Below are 17,815 nucleotides of genomic sequence, written 5' to 3' on the forward strand. Positions count from 1 at the left end.
CAGATCCGAAACGGAAAGGGCACATACACAGCTCTGCTGCCTATGCCGTGAGGACACACTAAGTAGATCAGGCTCACTCATTACCAATTAGCATCATTGTTAATCTTGGCTAAGAGCAGGGCAAAGCCACCGGGGATTGGGCCATTTATCAGCCCGTCCCACGACAGCTGCGGGAGGTTAGCACCGCTCGGGACCTTGGCCAGATGCAAGTCCTTTGGTGATGATGTCTCATACATTCTGGTCAGTGCTCTCCTCCAAGACACCATTTGCTGGGCCTGAAGTGTTCTGCTGTTTTTTTGGAGGAATGAAAATCCAATCTCACATAAGCCGGATTCAGAAAATAGGTCATCGATGTGAGTTGCGGTTATTTTCTTCCCAGCTTCCTCCTGTGCTTGCTGTAGATTGCTTTTCTGCAAAGGGCAGACGCTCTGCCCTGCCTGCTGGGCAGGCAAAGGGGGTGACAGCCACTCACGCCTCCGGCCCCTGTCAGGCGTCACTCAGACTCCTGGGATTTCCCAGCGAGCATCTGCCTTTTGTCTGAGTTGTTAAATTCCCATGAAAAGAATAGGAGAAATCTCTTCCTTGGGTACTGATTTGCTCTCTCTCTCTCTCTCTCTCTCTCTCTCTCTCTCCCACACACACACACACACCCACACACACTCTTCATAGCCACTTGATTTGCCACCTGCAGTTCATAATAGAACGGAGCCATGGGATTATAAACCACTTTATTTCTGAACAGAATTTCGCAGCTTGAGGCCAAATTCCAGGGCATTAGTCATCAGCAAATTGCAGTTGGTTTTTTTTAAATGTATTTCACTCAGGAAGATTTAAGGCAGCTAAAGCTAAGATTTCCCTATGCTTTGGTGAGGAAGTGAAAAATCTGATCATGTAGTAAATCATTTGTCATAGCTGTGGGCATATATTGTTCCTTAGTGACTGCAGCTTATGACTGATTGGGCAATCTGGTAACAGGACAGTTTGAATGGTATTCGATATATCCCATTATGCTACGGTTCTTTTCTCTCTCAATATTTGTATATGTTTAAGATTTAAAATTCATAGACCGTTGTAGAAGGAAACTTGAGGATCCACCTGGGTCTCTGCCCTGGAGGTTCGGGGTCAGCAGCCCTGGGTTTGAATAAGCACAGTGATGGGTGCCTGGGGGCAAACTTTGAAAAAACTGTGACTAGCTCAACCTCCTCACTTTTCAGATGAGGAAACCCCGTCACAAAGAGACTTGGAAAAATTGGCCAGGATCACAGAAATACAGGCCTGCCACTGAATCCCAGGTCTTCTGGCTTCCAGCTCAGCGCAGGTTCCGCGCCACTAGGAAGAAATCCCTCGTTTTTCTTGTTCTGGAATTACCCTGGCTGCGTGGCTGTGAGCCCTTTCAGCAGCAGCTGGACCTGGTTCTTGAATCGTCTTCCCCGAGGAGGAGGGAGCCCTTCTGTTAGGATCGTGGCCTTTTCCTGGCTTCCTTGGCTGCCCGGTTGGCGGGGGTCCCGCAGTGCCCACCCCACCCCGCAGCTCCACAGGAAGTCCCGCCCCTGGTCCCGGCGGTTCCGGGGCCTGACTTCCCCACTCTGGCTGCAGTCTTCCTCCTCAGCCCGAGAAACTTGTGGGCCCTAACCTTAATTTTTTTTTTAAAGATCTATCTATTTATTTATTTGAAAGGCAGAGCTAGAGAAAGAGAACTTCCTTCTACTGGTTCACTCCGCAAATGCCTGGAACAGCCAGCCAGGGCAGGGCCAGGAGCCTGGGACTCCATCCAGGTCTCCCACATGGAGGACTTGATGCTTCCTCCCACGTGCATTAGCAGGGAGCCGGATCACAAGCAGCGTAGCCAAGACTAGCTGAGCGCTCCCATATGGGATGCTGGTGCCGCCAGGGCTGCTTAGCCCCCTGCACCACGACGCTGTCCCCTCTCCTGATGGAAATCCTAGCTGGATCCGGATCCCTCCACCAGAAGTCTCCTTGGAGGTAGAACTACATGAGCAGACGCCTAAATGCGGAGTAGGTTGGCGAGGCCCTGGAGGGAATGGAGTCAGGATTCGCCTCGGCCGAGGGCACTGTGAGGGTGGAATCCGCTGGGTGAGCCGGGAACAGGGGCCACCATGGCGGCGTGAGGGGGAGGTCGGAGCGGAGCTGGGATGGCAGCCAGTGCTGCGGGGCCTCGTGGGTTATAGTAGGGGATGCTGGACCTCACTCTGCGCGTGCTATGGCATTTAACAGAGCTTCCTGAAGGGGCCTTGTAGTGGGCTGCGGCGAGTAGCCTGTGGGGCCGGGGACAAGGACAGACGCTGGAGCCGAACACGGAGGCTGCGTTTGGGCCAGGGGCAGACCCGATGGGCTACCAGGTTGCCGGCTGGGCTGCGGTGCAGAGGAGTGCCGAGGGCCAGCTCCAGCGCCTTCCTCTAATTTCCCCAAAAGGCCCCTTGGTGGCTTGTGGTAGTCCTGGGAGGAGGATAGTGATAAATGTGCTTGGGTCATGAATGAGTTTTTCGAGTGGAGTTGACAGAACTTAATGTCGACGCACCAGGGGAGTCGTGAGGGAACCTGGAACTTGAGGGAATTGAGAAATCGTGTGTATTTGAAAGCTCTCCTTCCCATCCTATGTGGCGTTCCATGATCAACCTGGCTTGTTTTCTGTTTGGCTTTTTGATAAAGCTTGGTTACTTCACCCTGGAGCCCAAGATGGCACTACCTTGGAGTAGTTTCTCTACCGGGGGTGGGAAAGGGCCATTTTATATTTATGACATCATGCTTTGGCTTTCAACAGTAGCCGGCTGCAGGTTGATCGCTTTTCAAGTCCATCCTTCAGTTGCCTTGGCTGGGCCAGACCCAGTGATTTCCCCCACCTTCTAAAGCCCCCGGGCTGGGTTGCCCACCCTTGCAGAAGCAGCTTCCAGAATGTATTCTTTCCAGTGGCGCTGTTCAAGTTATTCATGGCTTTTGGAAAGTTTGGATATTTCTATTAATGAAATCGACATTTCGGTAGTAAAATGAGGCCTTCATCTACAGAAGCTATATTGAGAAAGAAGCCAAACTGACAAATGGCATTATCACCAGCCCATGAAGATGATAACTTTGATCTGAGTTTCTAATAAGTCTTTTTAAAAAATGCTCAGTGCCATGCCCAGTTATCTTTCCCTGCCTGCTCTGTGAGCCTACGGGGCCCTGGGGCTCCGAGCTGCTCCCCTGTGTGTGCTGAGCCCTGTGTTCCTGACAGGTGCAGTGCTGTGCACAAGGTTGAGCAAGCTGCCTAGGCAACATGGAGGAATCCTTGCTTCTGGTTTGCAGGTGGCATGGTTTGAACCCTGACCATTCTCCCCATACCCTCACCTACAGGTAGAATGCCTGCATGAGAGAGAGTGCAAGGTCAATGGTATAGACATTGTGATATGGTGTTAGGCTGCTATGAAAGACTTACTTGAGCATAAGCCTTGTTGATAGTGCAATAGTCAATCTCATATGTGAGATGGCTGGAAGTGATGTTGGGCTGGTAGGGAGTATAGAATGGCTGTGCAGGACAAAAGGATGATTCACTTTCCAGGAGGGATGGAGCATAATGGTGGGGGATTTTATTACACTACTCAGAATGACATGCAATTTAAAACTTATGAATTGCTTATTTGTTACTAAATTTAATGCTTTTGGATTGCAGTTGACCACAGGTAACTGAAACCTTGGAAAACAAAACCACAGCTGTAATCCTTGGCTAGAACCTTAGTAGAGGAAATAGAGTTGGAGAGAGGGAGTCACCAGCACCAGCCAAGACAGAATGCCTAAAGGCTTTGATGTAGATCAGACACTTGGAAGGCAAGTGGAGGACTTACGGCAGGACTTTGGTTGAATGTCCATCTTTATGGGGAGAATGGAAGTTGGCACAGGAAGTGATGAGACATAGGAACCATAAAAGTAAGATGTAAAGGAAACAAAGGGAAGACAGTGTTGTAGAAAGATGACAGTGGTGATCAATGGCTGATACTGTAGACGATGAGGACAAGGATTGAGCAAGTGTGTCATGTTTCATGACTGATGGAAGCTCTTAAAAGAGGGGTTGGTGTTGTGGTGCAGTAGGTTAAACTGCAGCTTGGAATGCCAGCATCCTGTATCCAGAGTACTGTTTCAAGTCCCGGTTACTCCTGTTCTGATCCAGCTTCCTGCTAATGGCCTGGGAAGGCAACAGAAGATGGCCCAAGTGCTTGGGCCACTGCCTCCCATGTTGAGAGACCAGGATAGAATTTCTGGCTCCTGACTTCAGAGTGGCCCAGCTTTGACTTTTGCAGCCGTTCGAAGAGTGAACCAGCAGATGGAAAATCAACCCCCCCCCCACCTTTCAAGTAGATAATTTTTTTTAAATAACAAAAAGAAAGGAATTAATGGAGTAATTGGGTTAAAACCTGGATCTTCTACCTTGTGGAATATACCAACAGAGCTATACATTGTGTGTGTGTGTCTGTAGAGATGTTTACAGTTGGGAGTTAGATGGTAGAATATTCTAAGTGTTATGATAATTTTCTTCTTTTATTTCTTTCTTCTCCCTTAGTGTTCTATAGAGACCTACTTTGTTTTTAAATTTAAAAAGTCCTTCAAGGGCAGGCATTTGGCTAAATAGTTAAGATGCTGATTAAGGCACCAGCTTCCCACAACAGTACCTGGGTTTGTTACCCAACTCTGGCTCCTGATCCCAGCCTTCTGCTAATGTATACTCTGATAGGCAGTAATGATGGCTCAAGTAGTTGGGTTCCTGCCATCCATGTGGGAGACCTGGATTGAGTTCCTGGTTTCCAGCTGCAGCTGTGGCCAGGGGCCATTCTAAGCATTTGGGAATTGACCATCAGATGGGAGCACACTCCATCTCTTAAATTAATTTTTAAAAATGTCATTGGTTTTTAAAGCTCTGATTTTTGCCGGTGCCGTGGCTTAACAGGCTAATCCTCTGTCTTGCGGCGCCGGCACACCAGGTTCTAGTCCCGGTCAGGGCGCCGGATTCTGTCCCGGTTGCCCCTCTTGCAGGCCAGCTCTCTGCTATGGCCCAGGAAGGCAGCGGAGGATGGCCCAAGTGTTTGGGCCCTGCACCCGCATGGGAGACCAGGAGAAGCACCTGGCTCCTGGCTTAGGATCAGCGCGATGTGCTGGCCGCAGCGGCCATTGGAGGGTGAACCAACGGCAAAAAGGAAGACCTTTCTCTCTGTCTCTCTCTCTCACTATCCACTCTGCGTGTCAAAAAAAAAAAGAAAAAGAAAAAAGAAAAAAAAAAAGAAAAAATATAAAGAAAGCTCTGATTTTTATTCTTGCACTTATATAATTGATATTTGCCTATGGAGCAAAAAAAGTTACTCAGTCTTGGCCTTTGTTCTCAAGTAACTCATTGGTGGAAAAGGCCAATGAATGAGTGAATAAATAAATGTGAAGCCATGTGGTAACTGCTAGAACAGAATACGTGATCAGTAGGCCCATAAGGAGAAGGTTTGCTCTAGTAGGTAAACCCCTCTAGAAGAGGTGACTATTGGGCCGTACCGGAATGGGCCGTATGTGGGAGTGTGCACATAGGTTTTTGGGGCAAAGCCAGTTACTACTCTTCCATCTTAACTATCATATTGTGTCTCCTTTATATATTAGAATTCTCTGCTTTGTTCATACTTGTACAAATTTTCTTATTTTGTGTATCTGGGCATTTATTTGTATAAATTTTCACTGCTTTATGATTTCTTTCTAAAGCTATCATTCAGTTTGAATGTATCTTTCAATGATTTTTTTTTTTTATGATTTACTTATTTGAAAGGCAGAGTTACAAAGAGGCAGAGGCAGAGAGAGAGAGAGAGAGAGAGAGAGAGAGAGAGAGGGAGAGGGGTCTTCCATCCATTGGTTCATTCCCCAAATGGAGCTGTGCCGATCTGGATTCTGGAGCCAAGAGCTTCTTCCGGATCTCCCATTTGGGTGCAGGGGCCCAAGGACTTGGGCCATCTTCCATTGCTTTCCCAGGTGCATTAGCAGGGAGCTGGATTGGAAGTGGAGCAGCTGAGTCTCCAACCGGCACCCATATGGGCCTGCAGTGCTGGATTTACCCTCTATGCCACAGTGCCAGCTTCTGTTTATATGATTTTTTATTCACCTCTAACACATCTAGAAAAGCTATTCTGAGTGGCATACTCAGAAATGGAAATCTTCATTATCAATTTTATTTCAAGTATAAAATGTTGCCGGACAGGTTTCTATTTAAATCGTCCTCGCTAGGCTTGACTAACCGCAGGAGTTCACAGGGCACATGCCACAGACGGCTTCACTTTCAACAAGGTAAGTCTGCACATACCTCCACTAGGGACTAAGGAAATTCAGCCAGGGTTCGGGCCAGGCCCACTTGGGATCGTTAAGGAGCTAAAACCAGCTGGTGAGAACTCAGCGGCTGAATAGAGGAGTTTCTTAAGAGAACACGGGAGGAAATTTCATGGAGTTCCACGACAGACAACAAAGCTGAGTAGCTCTTGGAGGGCCTGCGTGTGGACTCTGTATTGAACCTGCTTTCCAGACCGCTCTGGCTTGCCTGGGGGGGTCCTTTGAGTTCCTTGCTTCTTTGTTGTCTGCTTCTTAGGGCTTCCCTGGCTTCACCTGAGGTCTGATCTCTGATGACCGCAGCATGTGTTGGACCAGAACAGTGTCCTCTTTAGGGATCTATTATTTATTTTTCAAAATAGAATATAGTGTGTGTACCAGCAAAAATAGGGCTAGTGTAGAAGGGCTCAAATATTTTTAAATTGTATTAATTTTCCACTTTTGCAACCTCTGTGACTCCTGGGATCTCTCCCTAAAGTTGAAGTAGGCATCTGGAAAAAAGTAAAGATACTCACATACCTAGAAGAAACATACACATATACATATGCACTTAAAATGGCTATCAATGTCAATAGAAAGCATTTTTACTGACACAAAAGTTATCATCCCTACTTTTTGTGGAAACCATAATTGTATACTTATTCTTTCTATATTAGTTGACATAAAATTTACTTTAAAATTTATTTATTTAAAATGCAGTGTGGGGGAGAGAAGGATAGGAAGAGAGATCAAGTTTTCCATCTGTTGGTTCACCCACAAATGGCCCCAAAGGCTGGGACTAGGCCAGGCTGAAGCCAGGAGCCTGGAACTCCATCTTGGTCTCCCACATGGGTGACAGGGACCCAAGTAGTTGAACCATTGTCTGCTGCCTCCCAGGTGCACTAGCAGGGAGCTAGATCAGAAATGGAGAAGCTGGGGCTTGAACTGGACTATGGGAGACAAGTGTCACAGGTGGCAGCTTAAACATCTGCACCACAGTGCCTATCCCTACCTTCCTTTTAGAGGTCACATGGTATTTCACTTTATTTAATTATGACTTAGTGATAATTGTCCCATGATGGATCTTTTGGTTGTGTCTGTTTTTCTATTGAAAACCATGCTTCAGTTGAACATCCTTGTATGAGAGGATGACAAAAATTGTATGGAAAAATGGAATTAAAAGATGTTTATTTTGGTTCAAAAATGTTTGAAGTGCAAATATAGTTTTTTTGTGACAAACATTTTCTGTGAACTCTTTGAAGAGTTCTTTTGTATCTATCTCCCAGATATAAAGAATTTTAGTTCTTATATTTTTCTATGATTAATTTCATGTTAATTTTATATGTGGCTTAAGGACAGGGATTCTTTTATTCTTTGCATTTTGCTGTAATACCATTTTAGCACTGTTTGTTGAAAAGTTTTCCTTTTTAGTACATTGAAATATAATAAATCTTGATCTTGTAATTCTGATGAATTCACTAGGTCTAGTAGTTTTTTTGTAAATTCCATCAGATTTTTATATAGATGATCATATCATCTACAGATAAATTCCATATTATGTCTTCCTCTTCAATGTAGGTGCTTTTTTATTTTTTAAGTATTTATTTAAAAGAGCAAGAGAGAGAGAGCTTCCGTCTGCTGTTTCACTTCCCAAATGCCCACAACAGCCAGGGCTGACCCAGGCCAAAGCCAGGAGCCAGAACTCCACCCAGGTTTCCCATGTAGGTGGCAGGAAACCATGTGAGCTAGCATCTGTTGCCTCTCAAATGCATTAGCGGGGAGCTGGATTGGAAATGGAGGTGGGACTTGATCCCAGGCACTTCAATATGGGAGGTAGGTGTCCCAAGTTGTGGCTTCACCTGTACCACAGTGCCTGCCCCAGATGATTTTAATTTATTTTTCTTGTGTGATTATACTGGCTTCACCACAATATTGAATAGAAGTAATGAGAGCAGATATCCTTGCCTTGTTCCTGATCTTAAAGTGAACAATTCAGTTAAGTGGGTTAAATAATATTAGCTCTAATGTGATGTTAACTCTAGGTTTTTCCTACATAGCTGTATTAGTTTGAAGAAATTCCCTTCTGTTTCTGGTCTATTGAGAGATTGTGTTTTTTTAATCCTCAAAAGATATTTACTTTTTAAATTGTTTTTTCTGCATTTATTGAGATGATTAATGATTTTTCTTTTATTATCTGTTAATATAATGAATTTAAGTATGACTTTGGGCTGGTGCCATGGCTCAATAGGCTAATCTTCCACCTTGTGGCGCCGGCACACCGGGTTCTAGTCCCGGTCGGGGCGCCAGATTCTGTCCTGGTTGCCCCTCTTCCAGGCCAGCTCTCTGCTGTGGCCCGGGAGTGCGGTGGAGGATGGCCCAAGTCCTTGGGCCCTGCACCCGCATGGGAGACCAGGAGAAGCACCTGGCTCCTGGCTTCAGATCAGTGCGGTGTATCGGTCACAGGGCGCCGGCCGTGGCGGCCATTGGAGGGTGAACCAACGGAGAAGGAAGACCTTTCTGTCTATCTCTCTCTCTTACTGTCCACTCTGCCTGTCCAAAAAAAAAAAAAAAAAAAAAAAGTATGACTTTGATTATATCCATAGAACAAATGCTTTTTAGTAGAATTATGGAGACCCAAGGGTGTGGGCATTTGAAAGATAATTGATTAACCCTCAAAAAGATTGTGCTAATTTACACTCTCTCTCATGTTGTTGAGTGCTTATTTTTCTAGATCCTTCCCAACATTGTTATGAAACTTTAACAATCTTGTCAGTCTGATAGGAGATAAATAATAGCTTGGGGTTTGGGTTTGTACTTCAAAATTTCTGAGTGAGATATAGCTCCTTTTCTGTGTATATAGCATATTTTAATTACTTACTCCATTGAGTTCTTTTATTATATATACTCCTGACAAAGTAAGAAAATTCATTAATAATGTAAATATTTTTTCTAGTTAGTTTTTGGAAAAATGTTAGTTCTTAAAAATTTGTTATTTTTCTAGTTGTATGCAAGTATGTTACCCATGTTTTTTTTCTTTTGGCTTTTGGGTTTTATATTGTGCTTGGAAAGATCCTTTACCTATGCTAAGATTATAATAAATTTACCTATAAAAATTAAAGAAACTTTTTTTTTACTTGAGACACAGAGAGCTGCCATCTGCAGGTCCACTTGCCAAATGTCTACATGGCTGAGACAGGGTTGAGGTTGAAACCAGGAGCTGGGAACTCAAACCAGGTTTCCCTCATGGGTTACAGGAGCTCAAATACTTAAGCTGTCACTGCTGCCTCCCAGGATCTGCATTAGGCACTCTTTTTTTTTTTGACAGGCAGAGTGGATAGTGAGAGAGAGAGAGACAGAGAGAAAGGTCTTCCTTTTGCCGTTGGTTCACCCTCCAATGGCTGCCGTGGCCGACGCATCGCGCTGATCCGAAGCCAGGAGCATCTTCTGCCACCTCCCTGGCACATTAGCAGTGAGCTAGATTGGAAGCAGAGTAGCCAAGACTCAAACCAGGTACTCTGATATGCCATGTGGATATTCCAAGTGACAGCTACCTACTGTGCCACAACACTAGCCCTTGATAGAATATTTTACTTTTAAACATAGGGGCAGACATTGGCCTAGCAGTTAAGACACCAGGTTAAAAAGTCCACATCTCGGGGGCCAGCGCCATGGCTCATTTGGTTAATCCTCCACCTGCAGCGCCGGCATCCCATATGGGTGCTGGGTTCTAGTCCTGGTTGCTCCTCTTCCAGTCCAGTTCTCTGCTGTGGCCCGGGAAGGCAGTGGAGGATGGCCCAGGTGCTTGGGCCCTGCACCCGCATGGGAGACCAGGAGGAAGCACCTGGCTCCTGGCTTTGGATCGGCACAGCATGCTGGCAGAAGTGGCCATTTGGGGGGTGAACCAACGGAAGGAAGACCTTTCTCTCTGTCTCTGTCACTCTTACTGTCAAATATAAATAAATAAATAATAATAAAAAGTCCACATCTCATATCAGAGTGCCTAAGTTCAAGTCCCAGCCCAGCTCCTGATTCCAGGTTTGCTACTATAGACTCTGTGAGGCAGTGTGATGTGACTCAAGTAACAGGGTCTCTGCCACCCAGATGGGAGATCTGGATTGAGTTCCTGGCTCTTTCCCTCTCTCTCAAGAAAGAATACATTAGGCTACAAAGTAAAACCTCAATATGTTCCAGGAAAGTTGAATTAGAACAATTTTCCCTGATCACACTGTAATAAAACTAAATATTAATAAAAAGAAATGGAGCCAGTGTTGTAGCATAGCAAATTAAGCCACTACTTGGGATGCCAGCATCCCATTCAAGTGCCAGTTCAAGATCCAGTTGCTCTACTTCTGATCCAGCTCCCTGCTAATTCTCCTGGGAAAATAGCAGAAGATGAGCCAAGTGCTTGGGCCCCTGCACCCATGTGGGAAACCCAGCAGAAGCTCCGAGCTCTTGGCTTTGTGGTCATTTGGGTATTGAACCAATGGATGGAAGATCTCTCTGTCTCTCCTTCTTTTTCTATAACTTTACCTATCAAATAGATAAAATTAAATCTTTGGGGGGAAAAAAGAAGAGGGGACAGCACTGTGGTATTATGGGTAAAACCACCACCTGCAGTGCTGGCATCCCATATGGCCGCTGGTTTGAGTTTTCGCTGCTTCACTTTTGATCCAGCTCCCTACTGGTGTGCCTGAGGGATCAGTGGAGGACTGTCCAAGTCCTTGAGCCCTACCCCCATACCAAAGTGGGAGACCCAGAAGAAGTTCCGGATTCCTGGCTTCAGACTGGCCCAGCTCCAGTTGTTGTGACCATTTGGGGAGTGAACCAGCAGATGACAGATCTCTTACTTTCTCTGCCTCTGCCTCTCTAACTCTGTCTTCAAATAAATACATAAATCTTTAAAAAAAGAAAAAGAAAAAAACCCAGCTACCTGAAAATTTTCTCAGCTCTTGACTGAAAGGAAAAAGTCAAAACTGAAATTATAAAGTACTTGCATGTAAAAAATAATAATGTTAAAGATAGTACTTCAAAAAACTTCTGAAGCTGGGCTCAAGAGAAAAACCTCATAATAAACATTTTATTAAGAAAATAATATCAAATAAAATATCTATTCAAGAGTTTGATAAAGTATGATAGTTCATCTAGAAAATCACATGAAAAAAGAATTAAGGAACATAATCTCATCAGATATTAAGACATATTATAGTTACAGTAATAATAACATACTACATTGGATAGAATACAGAATCCAAAAGTAGGCTCAAATACATAAAGAAACAGGTTTATAATAAGGATTATATTTCAAACCAATAGGCAAAAGATGAATTAAATAATATCACTCAATAAATAGTGCTGGCTTAATTTGCCTTCCTCCACTGCTCTCCGGGGCCACAGCAGAGAGCTGGACTGGAAGAGGAGCAACCGGGACTAGAACCTGGCACCCATATGGGATGCGGGTGCCGCAGGCGGAGGATTAACCAAGTGAGCCACGGTGCTGGCCCCAATTTATAATATTATACATATTGTTTTTGTTACCTTGTTCTGTGATGGATGATAATGTCTGTTTTATTGATTTCTTTTAGAAGCTTGTATGTTTATGAATTTTGATACTTTTTTGGTGCTAAAAAATTATAATACTTAAAAGCTCATCAATTTAAAATGTATCTTCTAACAATATGTAGAATAGTACTTTGTGCCTAGTAATGGCTTGATTACTGTTGAAGGTAAAATAACCCCCCATGTTCTTTAATAGTTTTTTAATTGGCTCTTTTCTGATATTGATATTATGACTATTTTTGTTATTTTGTTACCATTTACCTGATTTAACTTTGATTTTTTTTTTTTAACTTTTAAACTTTCCGAATCATAGAGACTAGAGAATTTGTTTTTGGTGTGAATCTGTAGAATTTTTTTCTATATGCTGACTTTAAATACTTTCATATTTATTGATATAATAGTTATTTTTATCTTAATGCTTTTAATGAATATTTTCCACTTAGTGCTTTTTCGCTCTTGCTCCTGCTTCCCCTCTGCCCTGTCTCTTACCCATGGATTGTCTTTTCTTTGAATTGTGTATATATACCTCTTTGTGTGTGGGTTGTTTTTTTTTTTTTTTTTTTGACAGGCAGAGTGGACAGTAGAGGGAGACAGAGAGAAAGGTCTTCCTTTTTGCCGTTGGTTCACCCTCCAATGGCCGCCGCGACTGGCGTGCTGCGGCCGGCGCACCACACTGATCCGATGGCAGGAGCCAGGTGCTTATCCTGGTCTCCCATGGGATGCAGGGCCCAAGCACTTGGGCCATCCTCCACTGCACTCCCTGGCCACAGCAGAGAGCTGGCCTGGAAGAGGGGCAACCGGGACAGAATCCGGAGCCCCGACCAGGACTAGAACCTGGTGTGCCGGCGCCGCAAGGCGGAGGATTAGCCTAGTGAGCCGCGGCGCCGACCGTGTGTGGTTTTTTTTATGTGTAATAATGTCAAAGATTTGTCATCTCAGGTGAACATTTGGCGCAGCAGTTAAGATGCTGCCTGGAACGCCTGCGTCCCCTATCTGGGTGCCTGGGTTCAAGTCCTGGCTCTGATTCCATTCCAGTGTTCTGCTAATGTACGCTCTGGGAAGCAGCAGATCGTGGCTCAAGTAGTTGGGTCCCTGCCACCCTTTAAAATAATAAAACTTAAGTGAAACCTCTTTGTAAAGATTTATAATATATTTTTAGGCCTTCTAGAGAATTTTTTTTGTTAATATTTACTTGAGAGGCAAAGTTACAGAGGAAGAGAGAGAGGTCCTCCATTTGCTTGTTCACTACCCAAATGGCTGCAATGGCCAGAACCAAGCTGATCTGGAGCCAGGAGTTTCTTCGAGGTCTCCCACACAGGTGCAGGGGCCCAAGCAGCTGGGCCATCTTCTGCTGCTTTCCCAGGCCATCAGCAGGGCACTGGATCAGAAGTGGAGCAGCCGGGACTTGAACTGGCGCCCATATGGGATTCCGGCACTGCAGGCAGAGGCTTAACTTACTATACCACAGTGCTGGCTCTGAGAATTCTTTTTTTTAATTAATTTTTCTTACTTATGTAGAGAGAAAGTGACAGAGACAGAGATAGATCTCCATCTGCTGTTTTCCTCCCCAAATGCCTGCAACAGCTAGTACTAGACCAGGCCAAAGTGAAGAGTCTAAAACCCAACTTGGATCTTTCACATGGGTGGCATGGATCCATGTAAATACATCACTTGCTGCCTCTCAGCATGCACGTTAGCAGGAAGCTGGAATTGGAAGTAACCCAAAGAGGTGATGGGGAAAGAATGCAGGAAGGAAGTAGCCGTGGGATGTAGACAGCCGCCTGCCTGAGTGAGTGTGTTACATGCTGGCTGAGTCCTGGCGGGATCACTTTCCAGCCAGTGTAGGAGACCCGCTCTCCAGGGCCTCGGGAAGGCACGGGTGAATCAGCAGGACGCTTAGCAGGCCGTCTTTCTCCTTTGAGTTAGTTTCTTTTTTTCTTCTCCACTAAACGCCTCAGTGTTAAGGGTACCGTGTGAAACTTGTTTCTTGAATTCCTTTTATTGCTAAAGCCAAGGCTCACCTTGCACCATTCATTTCCCTCCCTTGCCTTTCCCAGGCTGCTTAGGGGCAGCCCACCCAGCATGTTTCTCTCTTCAGTGGGACTCTGTGTATCACCTTGGGCAGCTGCTTTTCAGCAATGAGATGAGAGCGATCGCAAGGCTGGGTGGTGATGAGTCCTTTTGTTCTATGTGTTGATATGCTCTCCTTTTCCTCCTGCAAATCTCAAACACGGGGATCAGGCGGGCAGAAGGTCACTTGCATTCTTCTGACTATTGATTTTCCTTATGCCATTCAGCGGTTCATTAGCTTTCCCTAACTACTGCTCTGCACTGGGCTGCAGTTTGGGCTGGGACATCAGCCACAGTGGGGGTCGGCCTGTGCCTCAGGAGGTGAGAGGACAATAGGAAGGTGACTTTCTGATAAGACTGTGGGTGCTGAAGCATTCTGCCTTTTCACTCAGATGCTTTCCCGCAGAGTGAGAGAAGCAGGAGTATAGTCTGCAGGGATTGCGTTGGGCTTACGTTAGTGGTGCACTGTTTTCTGGTGTGAAGTGTCCACTTTAGACTTCCAATGATCTCAGGGTAGCGGGGGCGAATACTTCCAGGAGGTAGCATCCACCATGAGTATGCACGTCAGAATATTCAAGGGGCAGTGGGGAGAATGTGTTTACTGGCTTGTTTAGTACAGGCTGTTGGCCTTGCATGAGATAAGAACGCAAAGCAGAGATATAAGTGCGGTGCAATAATGGGAGCAGGACTTACTTCTAGTGAGAGAGTGAAGACATATTCAGGTCCCCATGAGCAGAGATGCTGTTCCAAGAGGGCAAGAGAGACAGTCCCCCAGCTTAGCAGTTCCCTTTATTGGGTACGGGCTAATGCCCTAATTGAATATAGAAATGGAATGGAGTTTGGGTGGGGTTCAGTGTGCGTGATGTCCTCTGGGTAAGGTTTTGTGACATCTCCATTGGAACTCAGCTTGCATGCATTCATGGTGTCCTTTTCTTTATTGTGTAGAAGGCTCAGGTGCCTCGTGGGAAAGTCAGTGTGCTGGATTGATGTGTAAGGGGGTAGAGGCAGGGTGCAGGGCTAGAGACAGAAACTGGGGAAGATCTTCCAGCTCTTTGATTTCCTGGCCGGCTGGCTGGCTCCCTTCCTATCCTGGCTCCATATCCGGACCTTCAAAAAAGTTCACAGAAAATATGTATTATGAGGAAGCTATGCATGAATTTCAATTTTTTTGTAGCAAGATAAGCTTATCTTTTAAGAAAAAATTATTTTATTTGAGAGGCAGAGGCAGGGGATGGGAAGAACACAGTTCCATCTGAAGGTTCACTCTCCCAATGCTCACAATAGCTGAGGCTGGGCCAGGCCAAAGCCCAGAGCCTGAAACTCCATATAGGTCTCCCATGTAGCTGGCCAGGACCCAACTACTTGAGCTGTCACCTGCTGCCTCCCAGGGTGTGCATTGGTAGGAAATTGGATTGGACATGAAGCTAAGACATGAAGCCAGGGAGTCTGATATGGGATGTGTACTTCCCAAGCGGTGACTCAGCTGCTGTGCGAAACACCCACCCCCAAACTTCTGTGTTAATTCCATTTTTCTACAAACTTTTTAAAGTCCCTTTATATATTGACATAAATTAAGTACGCATATTTTTTCAAAAATTGTTTTTTATAGAAATTTAGAAACAAAAATAAATGATATAATCATGTAGTCCTGTATACTCAGCTTCAATAATAATCCCATGGTCAGTTGTGTTTCACAAATGCCTTTTCCTTTTTTTTTTTTTTCTATACAGAGAAACATTTATTGAATGATCAACAACTGGATATTTTCACAGCTAAGCTAGAGAAACATTCTGTTACCAACATCTCCAGGTAGAAATATAAAGCTCAGTTATTTCTTCTTCCTATTTTGATTTTTAATTTTCATACCAGATCCTTGTTATTCAGTAGGAGGCAAAATGTTGTTAAAATAAAGGCTCTTCTATAAAAAAGACACAGATGCTTCCCCAACTTCTCTTATGAATGCTGTTAGTTCTGCTATTACCACATTGCTGGTGACCCCAAGCAATAAATATAGATTTTATATTTACTGAAATCTCAAGTAGTAAGCTGGGAAAATATAAGTCCAGTACAAAATGACATAAAGGAAACTGCAGCTCACCAAGAAGCATTAATAGGAACGACCAACCCTCCTTGGGTACTAGAAAGCAGCTTAGCCAGGATGCATACTTGTGCCCTACCTAGGAAATGAGATGAGATGGGCTATATTGAGTTAAAATTCTGTTGTTTTATCCTGCTTTGCTTGGAACACAGTGAATTTGGATAAAATAAGTAACTCATATTTTCTTATTTGCTCCTCTCCTTGTGTAATTCCAGACATCATATCATTTCACCCATAAATATTTCAGTGTGTTGCTATAAGGTAGGGACCCTTTTCAAAAACACAGCTCCAAGTACAATCATCACAAATCAGCCGTAACTAGCAGTGCTTCCCTAGTATCTTCCAATCATGAGTCAGTGTTCTCATGATCTCATAAATGTTGTGCTTGCAGCTCCTTCATGCAAAGCCATGCACACATTTGCTATGCATTTTAATCTTCTTTTAATCCTGAGGCTATCATTTTCAATTTATTTTTGGTAGCAGTTTATTTGCTTGAAGAAGTTGGATTGTTTGTCTCACTGAGGTTCTTACAGCCTATATCTTTCTTGTTAATACACCTCCGTGGTGGTGGTTAACGTGTTGCCCTGTCCTTTGCTTGGTCAGTGTCCAGTCTGATTTTTTGGCCATGCCGTTTCTTAGGTAGTGAGGTGTTCTTCCATCAGGAGGCACAAGTCCTGACCTCTCTTGATGATGTAAGAAATCTATGGAATCCAAATCTCTATGGTGTGGTCTTTTGACCAGACCTAATTGTAGGATATTTCATGGCTTATTTTTAAAATTATGTCCTTTTCAGTTAGCTGAAGCCAAAACTGCTAGGGATGCATTTAGATACTCAGTCCTGATTGAGATAGAGCAGTGGCTGTGCTATCAGTCTACGACCATATGTGAAGCTGTTCACCCACAGAGTGGTGCCTGTGGTCACGGGGATCTGGAGCAGAGCTGCTCTCTGGGGGTTAATCACAAACAGAGGTCGTCATGTTCAGTGAATTTGTTCTTGTTAGCAGAGAGGATATTATTTAGCGCCAGCTTCTCAGCCACCACAGAGGTAGAGCCTCTGACCTTTAGAGTTTGCCTTCTAAAAAGATCAAAAGAAATCAGACAAGAAAAAGACAGTTGTTTCTTTCTCAGGTACTGTGTTACCACAAGGACAGAGTCTTTTACTAAATCAGTCTGTGTATCCCCAACCTCCTATCTGTCTGTCTATGACAGTGGACTAAGTAAAGAGAAGTATTTGAAAGACAGTGAAAAGTGACAAAGATATAAAAATAGTTCCTCAACTCTTCTTGTTTTTTATTTATTTATTTGAAAGGCAGAGCTGGGCTGGCATTGTGGCATAGCAGGTAAAGCCACTGCCTACAGTGCCGGCATATCATATGGGTGCCGGTTCGAGACCCTGCTGCTGTACTTCCGATCCAGCTCTCTGCTAGGGTCTGGGAAAGCAGTAGAAGATGGACCAAGTCCTTGGGCCCTGCACCCGCGCGGGAGACCTGGAAGAAGCTCCTGACTTTCGATTGGCACAGCTCTCGCCATTGTAGCTATCTAGGGAGTGAACCAGTGGATGGAAGACCTGTCTTTTTCTCTCTCTTTCTCTCTCTCTGCCTCTGCCTCTCTAACTCTGCCTTTAAATAAACAAATAAATGTTTTAAAAAAAGAAAGAAAGAAAGTTGGAATTAGAGAGAAAGAGATCTTCCATCCACTGGTTCACTCCCCAAATGGCCACAACAGCCAAGGCCATTCCAGGCTGAAGCCAGGAGCTTCTTCCAGGTCTCTCGT

General features: G+C 44.6%; 1 protein-coding gene across 1 annotated transcript in view; it reads left to right on the top strand.

The window, feature by feature from the left end:
- Positions 1-2,041: 2,041 nt before the first annotated feature.
- Positions 2,042-17,815, top strand: part of MYO3B (myosin IIIB) — a 331,588-nt gene continuing 315,814 nt past the window's right edge. The window contains exon 1 of the mRNA XM_062196326.1: positions 2,042-2,094. Within this exon, the coding sequence (XP_062052310.1) occupies positions 2,042-2,094 (53 nt within the window). The remainder of the gene's footprint in view (positions 2,095-17,815) is intronic.

This window comes from Lepus europaeus, chromosome 1, assembly GCF_033115175.1.
Source record: "Lepus europaeus isolate LE1 chromosome 1, mLepTim1.pri, whole genome shotgun sequence".
Classification (NCBI taxonomy): domain Eukaryota; kingdom Metazoa; phylum Chordata; class Mammalia; order Lagomorpha; family Leporidae; genus Lepus; species Lepus europaeus.